Below are 12,406 nucleotides of genomic sequence, written 5' to 3' on the forward strand. Positions count from 1 at the left end.
TTTTCTCTTTTTTACTATAAAAGCAATGGTTGTGATTTATTCTGTCTAAAAGATTGTATTGAAATGTTCTCTAGTGTTCTAAACATAAGTTTGGTTAATGATATATAGCTTATTTATTAGTCAGAAGGAAATAAAATAATACAGTTTACTGATCATTTCATCTACCTTTTTCTAAACTAAATTAAAAATATAAAAGTATAGCCTCAAAATGGAAAGTCTAAATACTTTTAAGCTTTTTAATACCTATGTTGTGATACATGAAGGATTTAAATGCTTGTTTCCAGCATACCAAATGTAGCAAGACATTAAAAGCATCCATACAGAATCTCCTTAAAGTTATAAAATTTCTTTATAATAATGTTTATTTGTTATGAATATTTATCGTTCAAAAAAGATGACTTGATATAGGAATGCTGAAAGAAGATAATTGTAGTTATAATTCATTTTGCCTTCCTTCTATGAAATAGCCTAAAGGAGAGTATTTTGGACAAGAAAATTTGATAGCCAAACAGAACTCAGAACCTTGTTCCTTTGGTCTAGGATTTGTATGATGTAGGAATTGTTTCCCAAGCTCTTTTTTCATGGAACGCTAGTCCCGGGAGACAGTAATAGGCGTATTTCCTCCTCTTTCTCCTCCTGCCCCCACTTCAAAAAAAAATAGGAGCTTTGTGATCCAAGAAAATTGGGAAATACTGTATGTTCTACATCTCAGAGATTTTACAGAGTCTCTTTATATGTTAAAGGGTCTAAGGGGTCTCGTTTTTGTTAAGAAAACAAACTCGTTTAAATTTAACATGGGACTTTTTAGCATAAACACATGTCTGCAGTACAGCTCTTGGAATCCAGTTTGAAAGCACTGGTCTGAAATGTCATCTCCAGTTCTATAAATGATACTGTGTACTTTCTTTGGCCGTTTTTTACACTCATCTTTTTCATAATTTTTAAAATTAATTTTCTCTGTTGGACTTATACTTGTTACCAGGTCCCTTTTTATTGTTGTTGTTAACTACTATTATGTTGTAAAGCAATTGTCTATGCAAAATGGAAGCTGTGCTAAAATTCCAGAGCTCAAGCTAACCTTATGAGGCTATAAAGGTTCTTCACATTTCATTAGTTAATGAGGGTTTACTGTAAAGATACACAGAACAAACAAAGCAGACAAACAGACTCATAGACACAGATCACTACCTTACCAGAGGTAAAGGGGGCCAATTTTTGGTGACGGAAGGAAACAAGATTTTGGGTGGTGAGCACACAGTGCAATATACAGATGATGTATTATAGAATTGTACACTTGAAACTCATATAATGTTATTAACCAGTGTCACCCCAATGAATTTAATTTTAAAAATGGGGAAAGATACACAGAGAAATAAGGCAGAACAAGAACACATTTCATGGTGATGTGTCAAAAACTTGGAATGTAATACAAGTTCAAACTTGCTGGCTTATTATTAGGCCTCATGGTAAACTGGAAGGTCATCGTTCTTCAGGTTGCATTAGTAGCTTAGTGAGCCTCCATATGTGAAAATACCAGTTTTTTGAAAATAGCTTTAGCTCTAGAAATTTGGTAATAATGTTTTCCAAATAAAAATGTTCACTGCCTGTTCCCTACTGTAGTATTCTGTCATAGTGACTCAGCTAATCTGAGCAGTTTCCACTGCTTACTGCCTTCTCTGTTTTTCTCTGCTCTTCTGCCTCTCTGTTGTCATCTGATTCTTCCCATGTGTCTCCCATTCAAACTCTACAAGAGAGTGGAACTGATAGACTTAGCCAGTTACTATCAGTATGGAGCAATCCTGTTCGTGCTCGTGGCTCTAATAATGACCATTTCCTGGGACACTGAATAATTTAAAGCAAACTGCCTTTGGGTCATAAACCAATTTCTGATCCCATCAGCTGGCCAGAGAAACAAGTCACTGTATTAAAAAATGCGACAGTTTCACCCACGGGGCCAGTGTGGCTCGGTGGTTGAGCATCGACCCATGAACCTGGAGGTCGAGGTTCAATTTCCAGTCGGGGCACGTGCCCTGGTTGTGGATTCGATCCCTGGCAGGGGATGTGCAGGAGGCAGCTGATTGATGATTCTCTCTCATCATTGATGCTCTATCCCTCTCCCTTCCTCTCTCTGAAATCAATAAAAACATTTTTTTTTTTAAGTGATGGTTTCTGCCTTCACAGCCATACCCAATATACTGAATTAATAATGGGAAGGGTAATTCAAAGTGTAAGATATTGAGTAAATATTCAGAGTTAATATCTTAGTTGAAAAAACTATGTAAATCTCATTATAAAAATTTAGGAATATATGTAAGAGTAAAACTGATAAGCATTAAAAATTATTTTCTTCTTTAGAGTATTTATCTTGAGCATTTAAGTCTACTGTGAATCCTTCCACCAGATTTTTTTTTAGCATTACTTCCATAACTACTTAGGAATATACGTAGAGGTGGAAGTTTTGATAGTTGCATGGAATTTTTCCAAGGGAACTATTATTCCAAAAATTAATCTTAAAGTTTAGGTGTATTTGATAGTATTTAGCCAATGGACTTTAGAATCCTTGAATCCTGCCTTACTCCAGCCACCCCTCTCCATATTTCCAAGGGAGAGAAATAGGCTAACTTACCAGAAACTAGTTTGATGAATATTGTCAAATGTCAATTCACCACATTTGCTAGTTGCAAGTTTAACATGACATCTAGAATATTTACCAAAAATATTAACTAAAATTGATTTTTTTTTTAACCTAAGAAATTGGCAACTGAATCATAAAATTGCTAAAATGTTCCTATATGGAAAAAAAATGTCCAATAAAATACTAATTTTCTAAAACTTATTTAACTTCTATTTGATGACATTGTTCCACCTATTTATTATTTGTTCTAGGTGCTTTTTTTTTAATATATCTTTATTGATTCCAGAGAGAGAAAAGGAGAGGGAGAGAGAGGGAGAGAGAAACATCAATGATGAGAGAGTCATTGATCGGCTGCAGCCCACAACCCGGGCATGTGCCCTGACCTGGAATCGAACCCTGAACGCCTGGATCCTAGGTTGACGCTTAACCACTGAGCCACGCCCGGCCAGGCTCTAGGTGCTTTTGAATGTAATTTAATTCTTCAATCTTTTAAGCATTTTTAGGATTCATTTACATGTTCTGAAATGGTATATTAGCCTTTGTTTTACATTTCTAGCAATTAAAATATAAATTCGAATTTTAAAATGTCAAAAAGAAATTAGGATTAGCTGAAACAGTTTCATCATAATAGAAATTCTGAATTTGATTTATAACAGTAAACAACTGAAATACCCTCCCCCCCTTATTTCATTACACTTATATTCCTCACATATTTTTTCCTTTTCTTGCAGAGACAAGAAAGATATACTGATAGGTCACTATTGGAAATGGAAAAAAGGGTAAGTGTCCATTTTGTTGAATATCATTTTCCTACTTTATTGTTTTGTATAAACAGCAGTAGTCTTTTTCCTTTATTTTTGTGGATGGTAGTTTTAATGAGTTAAATTAATACTCATTAGTTTAATTCGAATGTTTTCTAGCTTACCTTCTTTTACAGAGTTCTGTGGGGTGTCTCTCGGTGTGAAAGTGTCTTGTTAGATAAGACTTAATTTACTATATTATTCTTTTAGTGGATTAAAAAATATCTTGCTTGATTCTGAAATGTACACATTGTGATAACGAATTTGTTACTTTTGATATGTCATTTATTTCTGATTTTGGTAGTAATATACTGAAAACATTGTAATCATGTATACATTTAGTTTAGGTCTTTGCAAAATTAAAATAGTTCCTTTTTTAAAGCTTCAGTGGGCATCAAATTTTCAAATTCTTTTAAAAAGTTATTTTAATAATACTTCATTTTGAGTTTAAGTATTTAACTTAAGTAAAATATTTTAAACAAAAAATATAAGAAAATTCTTTTGCCATTTTATGTCTTTCTGTAATTTTTTATCTGGCTATGATATATTCACTTTTATTTCTTTCTGTTTATTATTATTATTGGCCAGGGCCATAGGAATAACTGTATAAGTTTAGTCTGAGCAGTTGAGAATGTATAAATGATCAAAAGTTAAAGAACAAGTGCTTGAAGAGTATCTGTTAATGAAAATGGGCGGTGACTAGTAAGGTTTCAACCAAAGAAGAAATTTCACCCTGGGTATCTGTGATCTCTAGATCAAAGAACAAGTAATCAGGAGCAGTTGATTTAAAAAACATTTTCTTCTATTCCATTTTAAAAATAGCCAATTTATTGTTCTCACCAGAGAGAGAGAGAGAGAGAGAGACAGAAATGATACTAAAATATGGAATATATAAATAAAGTCTGTTAATGTCTGTGCCATTTACTAAATTGTACCTTGAAATAACTAGTTATTTTATTATGATTTCAGCAGTTTTAAAAATTGTTGTTCTAGGCCATTTTAAAAATTATTGATGCCCTGGCCAGGTGGCTCAGTTGGTTAGAGCATCATCCTGTTGCACCAAAGTTGCTTGTGGGTTTGATTACCAGTCAGGGCACATGATAAGAGTCAACCCGTGAATGCACAAATATGTGGAATAACTAATCAATGTTTCTCTCCCTCTCTCTAAAATCACTCAATAGAAATATGTGTGCATGTGTGTATAATAAAACTATTTGTATAACTAATAATTGCTAAAAATTTAGAATCACTTACTTTATTAAATTTAATATTAATTATATTCTTTCACAATATTACTGTTATTGAATTATATATATAAGATCTGTAGAAATCGTAAAAACCACTCACTTCTCTGTTATCCATACTAATGGTTGAGATGAATAGGCATATAACAAAATATACTTACTCAAAAAATTATCTTTAAGAATATTTAATATTTCTTGTGAAAATAATGTTTATCACACAAAAAATTAGCAAAAGAAAAAATAAAATCATCTGTAATCCTGTCATAAGAGATTGATATTTTGATGTTTATCCTGTTTGATCTAGACTTAGGCACATGATACACGTTTTTGTTTTCTGACATCCTCACCTCGCCTCTTTTTTCTGCCAAATGCAGATAAATTTACAAAGTAGCTAATTCACTCTCAATTTAACTGACATTGGCAGTCATAGCATTAATAATAACTGCCAACATTTATTCAGCACTCTCTTACATGCTAGGCAGGTTCTGGGCTAAGCACTTTACATGCATTTTTCTCTTAACCATATTTTTAATGTTAGTAAGTTTATTTGTCAGACATAAGAAATATCCTATCACTTTACAGTTATCAGTTTGGCAAAAGGCAATTTGGTACAGTGTTTTGTCTTTATCACTAAATGGTTAAAACCTTGAAGTCACCTAATAAAATTAAGGATGGTGGGGCAATTAATTACTTGTCAGTTGGAGAAAATAGGCAATTTCTGATATTTCACAAAGTTATGAGAATTAAATATGACACTATGTGTCCTAGTATTTTGAGAAGTGCGATGGTTTTTATGAATTTGTCATGTCTGTATTAACTAGGAGAAAGGTCTGTTCATAGAAAATAACATACTGATAAGAATAACATGGTGTACTTATAAAACTACTAGTAGAATTCCATCTATTTTTTTTAATTACATACCCTTAAAAACATTAACATTTACAGTAAATATACCTCTTCACTAAATATGAACATTAATTATTAATCTGGGAAAGAATGTCTTGGAAGTAGTTTTGGTGTAATTAAACTAAATTTAAATGGTTTGTATCTGAAAGGTGACCGGCAAGAGTCAGTATCTTCTGGGCGGTATGACCTAACCAAAGTTTTACAGCACATTAATTATTGCTGCTTGCTTTTTGCATAACACCCTAGAATGCTTATTATTTGAGGGAGAATATAGCAGTACACTGCAATAATGTATGTTGCCTTTGCCTGTCACTCTTTGAAATAAGGTATTTTGAAATAAAATAAATGCTGCAGTTGCTTCTTCATTAGATTCACTGCATAATGCTACACAGTATCAACCTAATACAAAGCTGTGAAGTAAATTGGATAAGTAATGGCTAGTAAATAAATGTGGGTGGAAGAGATGAACTTCTCTTAGATCCTATCGAAATTTTAAAGTACAAATATTTTAGGCACGTTTGCTTCTGGCTTTTCTGCTTCTATCACTAGAATGATTGCATCTTTGTGTGAGTTTTTTTGTTTGTTTTCTATACAATCCTCAGTCTTCAGTATTGGTTTACTCTATCCTTGAGTTTTACGTGAGCTAAAACAGTTTGAACATGTTATATAGCATCTTACCAGGAAGTCAGTGCTTTAAAGAAAAAGCTATAGACAGTAATGGACCTTCATATTTATTTCTCTCAAAGTTTGGAAAGCTCTTTACACATCACTGGCATCACATCTTTTTCTACACTGCTCCTAATTTGATTTTTTATTCTAAAGTGGCACTATTTCACAATTTAGAAGAAAATGTAAGAATATAACAATTATATAACTAATATTGGTACCTTAAATTGATCTAGGAACGAAGAGCTCTAGAAAGAAGAATATCTGAAATGGAAGAAGAGCTCAAGGTGAGTAAACCATGCTGCTTATGAGACATAGTGCTGCCTGTGAACTCAGTTTCCAGTACTGTTATGATGTATGTTTACAGTAATTGTCCTCAGAGCTGTTTGCACAGTCTGTGATTTATCTACATCCATGCCTCTCTTTCTTCCTAGGCCTTAGGTGGGCTAGGAAAGTATTTAAAACACACACCTTTTTGTTAATCAATTTTTATGGCACTTTTGATGTCCAAGTATAGAACAAATTAGACAATAATGACTATAAGATTTGAGATTTATTATTTATTCTTCACATTCACATTTTCTGTTTCTTGGAAAGTAAATAGTGAAGGTGTTTCAATATAAAAATACTCTCCTTTAAAAATAAAGGATATTAGAATAGTGGACAAGCAGAGCTATATTTTATCAAACTCTGCATTACCTGTGGAAATAACTATTTGTTTTGAATGTTGGAACATTGTTTGCAGAAGAAAAAAAAAATAGAATAGTTAATTCATTAACTTTTATCACATTGTCTTGCATAAAATATCTCTATCACATTATGAATTAAGGAACGAGTGCATAGGAAATTGTGCCCATAGAATTAGAATTTCAAGATTAAGTGTTTTAGTATTAAATTATTTGGTTACTTACTAGAACATTATTATTGAGTGCCTTTGAAGACAAATTTTTTGGCTTTTGTTTGCTTATGTATTTTGTTTGATATGGAATTTAAGACTACACTGTTTATCTTTGTAAATCTCATGGAATACTTTTTTAAGAATTAATTTTTTCTTATATTCATTGTCTATGATGCTTTATATTTTTTTTACTGTACTCTTTTCCATTTTCTTATTTTTTTATTTCTTTATGTTCTGATTCCTGCAGAACCTGCATCAAATAAAGCAAATTCAAACTCTGAGAGAGTTAAATGAACGACTGCTGATTGAGAATAGGGCCTTGACGAGAGTGGTAGCCAAGCGCTCAGGGTTCTGTAGGAAACTGCAGTCTGTGAACCTATAATTTATAGTTCCATCATTTCTTCTTGGTAGAGCCAGGCAGGTGTTTTTATATTAGTAAGCGTGTCTTGAATTCACTTTTACAAATTAATGCCATTTTGTCTGGAGCTTATCATTTAACTTTAATTATGCATGGCTTCTCAGAATGTTAGAAAGTGTCACTAATTATATATTTAAGCTGATAAACTACAGTAAACTTAGGGAATGATTTTGGAATTTAAAGACTTGTCTGCACTTTCGCAAAGCTTTGCACATTTTGGCTCCAAAAATATTTTAAGGCTTAGAAATATGGTTGTTATATTTAAAATGCTTAACTGGAAAGAAAATAGAACATAAACAACATAACACATATTTTACACATAATATATATTGAAGCTGGAGATTAAGCATGCACTATCTGTTCTTTAAAATGTCACTTTCAGTCAGAGCCATCTTAATAGTCACTTAGTTCTCTATTACAGAGGTATTTTAATACATAAACTTCAGATTACTGTATTTTATATCCATAAATTTCAAACACAGGTAAGAATTGGTCGGGTCCATATAAAATTAAACTCTTCATATCGATTTTGCTTATATTTTTGCTTATATTTTGCTAACTATCTTGGAAAGTATGTTTTAATGTCCAAAATATAAGCTGTTCCATTTCCTAGCAAATCTAGTAGAGCACATGTAATTTAAATCATTCTTAGTAGAAAACCCAGGTCACTAATAACATTTTCTCCCCCTCCTTCAGTTTGTCTTCAAAACAGAAAATGGATTTGCTTTACTTTGAGGATGTGAGGGTGTATTTTCTGTTTATTCCAAATAACTGGTTATTTTTTCTATGCTTGAATATTTCCATAAATACAGGCTTACTACTTATGTTTATAAATTATTTTCTCCTATTCTCATAATAGTAATAATTGCTTTATTACCATTGAATGAGCACCTATTTTTGGATCAGATATTGTATAGTCACTTAAACTCAGTACCATAGGAGAATCCTTTAAAGAATTTTAATAATTTAGAACAAGTCTAACTCCCTCAAAACTTTTCCAAATATGTTGATTTTCTTGTGAAATATATAAGTGTTATGTTTTGAGGTCTGAAGTAAGTTGAGCAAAAGGCCTTGCTTTAGGTACAGACAGGAACTCTTAAAGGAGCTCCATTTTATCCTAACAAAAACAAGCTTCATTTTCTTGGCTGCTCTAATATGGTGTGCTTGTGAGTCATAATATCAAGTTATGTAGTACATTTCAACTGATAACTTTGGGAAAATAAACCTTTCATTCCATCGTTTATTAAACTAATTAGCTTCACAAATTGGGTGGTTGTTTTTTTCTTTCTTCCTGATATGTTTTAGCCACTAGAAAAATATATAACTGACAAAGCTTGTTCATGTGTCTTGTGGTGAAAATATAACATTTATTAAGAGTAACATTTTATCTTTTTATTGAGGCAAAACCTTTTCTTCATTTTTCCCCTCATAGATGCTACCAGACCTAAAAGCAGACAACCAGAGGCTAAAGGACGAAAATGGGGCCTTGATCAGAGTTATAAGCAAACTTTCCAAATAAAAAAAAAAAAAAAAAAGCAGCAAATCATGGAATTGCACATATTAGTAACCCAGTGGACCATAATTGACAGTCACTGGAAGCCTGGAGAGTCCTTGGAGACTGTCATTTTCGGATATCCTGCCAAATGCCCTCTTATCTTGGAGTTTTGTTTAATTTTCTGGGCGTTTTTTTTTTCTTCTTCTTCTATCAAGACCATTGTTTCATGTTAATGCAGCTGCTGAGAAGATTTTTTTTTTTAAAGACTGAGAAAACTTGTTTACAGCTCCAGCATATAAGGAAAGTGTTCAAGGCCAGATATGCCTCAGATATTTAACCAGTAAGCCTTAGTTGTACATAAATACTTTCGTGTCAACAAAAACTTGCAGCTCTCACAGAAGACAGTTATTCAACATTCTTGATGTGCCACAGTTTCCAGTTTTTCGATATTTAAATTTTTTTTTGCTTTACATCTAAGTTTGGGTTTGTATGTTTTTCCTTCTAACTCTTCATGTGGCAGACTCTTCTATGTTTTCACAGCTTTTCATTTACAGAAAAGAACACTTGCTCTTCCAAGGTCATTGTCATGTATTAGGCTAATGCTGTGTTGTCTCCCACCTGGAACTGAATTGCTTGGTGGAACATTTGCTTTCACTGTTTGTGCAATATGCATTTATTTCTTATATGAATGCTTTAAAGTCAGTTGAGATTAGATTCTTTTAAACCCTATTTCCTGCCTTCATTGGTCACTTTTTTGTTTTGTTTGTTTTTTACTATTGTAGTACAAGATGTTAGATTCTATAATCTTCACATTCATTTTAGCAGGTACTGAGTGATGCTGTATATATAAATAAGTGTATTGTTTTGATTTTTAGACCACCACATGGCATGCTTGACTATTTTCTTATTTCAGATGTCTGTTAATGCAAAGTAGGCTACTCCATCATAGTGTTAAAAAAGAATTTGCTAACAATGTGATATAGACTTTAAAAGTAACACATTATGTGGAGCCCTATCTTTACAAAAGTTTTCTACTGTAAAGTGCTTTTACTTTTATTTTCAGTTTTTATTTGATAGTATTCAACCATAATTAAAGTTGCATAAGATAATTGCTTCACATTTCACATACTGATATTTATCTGAGTGCTGTCTAAAACTGTTGTGCTAGCCAAAGTAATGCTGTGGAATCATTTGCAGACTTAACCGTGAGTTAATGTTAAATGCACTGTTATTGCCATGTGAAGAGGCATCGACTTTGATACCACCATCATGTTCAGACCATTTTATACATTTCAGTGGCCTTTAAAAAAAATAGTAAAACCAAGTACATAGTGGAGATGGCTTTTATTTGGACAAATAGCTTTTATATTTTCATTAAACCATGCAAAAAATATTCCATCTTTCGGGCACATAACTGTCTCCTTAACCACTGAACAGTTCAGCCATTTGAATAAATTGTACATTGTAAAGCTTATAGTAGCTAATTGTATTATTGATTGTATTGTATACTATATTAAATGTGAATTTGTACCCCTTCATTTTAAAAGGTCATTGTGTTCTACTGCCTATTTTAGATTACTTTGGGGTTGGGAAAGGGTGTTTTGGTGAGCAGGATTTCAAGTCCTCTTTCTCTTGATTGGTTTTATGAAGATATAAGGTTATGCTCTTACTACCAAGCTCAGGATTCTTGATTTTTAAAGGTACAAGGATAGTTGTGGGAATTTTATTTTTGGTTATATTTGAACTGTATGAATGGTGGGTCTGAATATAGAGAATTTCCATGGTCTTATATAGACATAAAATATACAGATGATTGATCAGTTTGAGTGACTGCGACGTGTTCTGGTTGCACAGCAGTTCGGCATGCTAAGGACTGTGTTTGTGAAGTCTGGGTGCCTGTGAAGAATGGTTAAATACGTGTTTCTAATAGTGTAGTGTTTTGTATTTAGGTTATTTATTCTTTGTATCTAAAACTGAACAGCTACTGTGCTATATTGATTTTATTGGTAGTATTGAGCAGACCTTGTTTCTGCATGAAACTAGTTGCAAAACCCACTATTTTGGAAATAAAAATGTATTTTGACATATACAAATAAAATGAATAAAACTATTTTAAATGTGTGAACTTTTACTGAGACATTTTAAATTTTGTTCCGAGATATTTAAATTCTGCATGGGTATTTTTTCACTAATTGCTTTACTTTGATTCTAATTTGAATAATTTTTGAAATTGTAATATTGTGATAACTTGCATAACATTGTACATGCACATCTGTAAATTCAGTCTTAATTGCCATATTTATGCAATCTGTGTACCAATTTGGACAAATGTTTATATATTTTACATAAAGCTGTCTGTATGCAGAATGTGAGAACTAGTTTTTTTATAAGTGGGTAAAAAATAATGCTAACAGTGAGTTTCAAGATAGTAGCTTTGTAGCACGAGTTTTTATTTACATAAATGTTTCATGGTTTCTGAATTAAACCTGTGCTTTTCCTTAGTTGCAGACATGGGCTTGACAATACATATAAAGATAATATTCCATTAAGATGCAAAATATTAGATCATTTTCCAACCTAGATTTGTTCAACCCCAATCTACTCATGTAACTAGATAAGAGACACTTCCAGTTGGGAACTTTGGTAGAGGATTTGTCATAAGCCTGTGTTTAAATTAATACAAGAATTGGATTCTCTTCTTTCTGGTTCCCAGTACTTTCCCTGTGCAAGCTCACAGAATGATAGATTTTACTGTTGTTGTTTGTCCTTCAGAAAAAGGAGAATTTCACATGCAAATACTTCAAAACCAAATGAAAAGCAGCTATAGAACTATTTAGGAGAGTAGTAATATAAAAAGTAAAGTAGATATTTATTAATCCATTAGGCTACTTTATTCTCCTGCTTGAAGATTTATTATCACTTAGTCTTTCCTGGCTAATTTGAAACAGTCATGATTCCCAGTGTCAGCACTCTGAGTCTGTTGTAAGAAGAAAATATCTGGAGTGCCAAATTTTCTTCAAACTAGGACCAAGTATTTCCCATGGGACATAATAACCTTGTAGGTTGTCCTTCACTTTGTCATTATGAGCAGAATACGAAGCAAACTCCATTAACAGTTATTAACTATCCATTAGCCATGTCTTGCTAATGAAAATCTTTGGTTGCAAAGATGAAAGCTGACTGATAAGCAGTCTTTTCTGTGATGTTCTGTGTTTTATGCTATATGTGTGTGGTCTCTGTGTCTTGAGTGTGCATGTTCAACAGGGATAATTGCATATGAGAGCTGCTGTCCAAAAGGATTGGATATAGAATGAAATATTTATTTTCCTATTTTATTCTATATA

General features: G+C 32.3%; 1 protein-coding gene across 4 annotated transcripts in view; it reads left to right on the forward strand.

Annotated features, from left to right (window-relative positions):
* PPP1R12A (protein phosphatase 1 regulatory subunit 12A) overlaps nucleotides 1-11,429 on the forward strand; it is a 129,236-nt gene extending 117,807 nt beyond the window's left edge. For all 4 annotated transcript variants that reach the window (XM_087814522.1, XM_016199419.2, XM_087814521.1 and 1 more), the window contains 3 exons: nucleotides 3,367-3,414; nucleotides 6,488-6,538; nucleotides 9,000-11,429. In XM_087814522.1, the coding sequence (XP_087670648.1) occupies nucleotides 3,367-3,414; nucleotides 6,488-6,538; nucleotides 9,000-9,086 (186 nt within the window). In that variant the 3' untranslated portion in view covers nucleotides 9,087-11,429. The remainder of the gene's footprint in view (nucleotides 1-3,366; nucleotides 3,415-6,487; nucleotides 6,539-8,999) is intronic.
* The last annotated feature ends 977 nt before the right edge of the window (nucleotides 11,430-12,406 follow it).

This window comes from Miniopterus natalensis, chromosome 2 (genome assembly GCF_054644295.1).
Source record: "Miniopterus natalensis isolate mMinNat1 chromosome 2, mMinNat1.hap1, whole genome shotgun sequence".
In the NCBI taxonomy this organism is placed as follows: Eukaryota; Metazoa; Chordata; class Mammalia; order Chiroptera; family Miniopteridae; genus Miniopterus; species Miniopterus natalensis.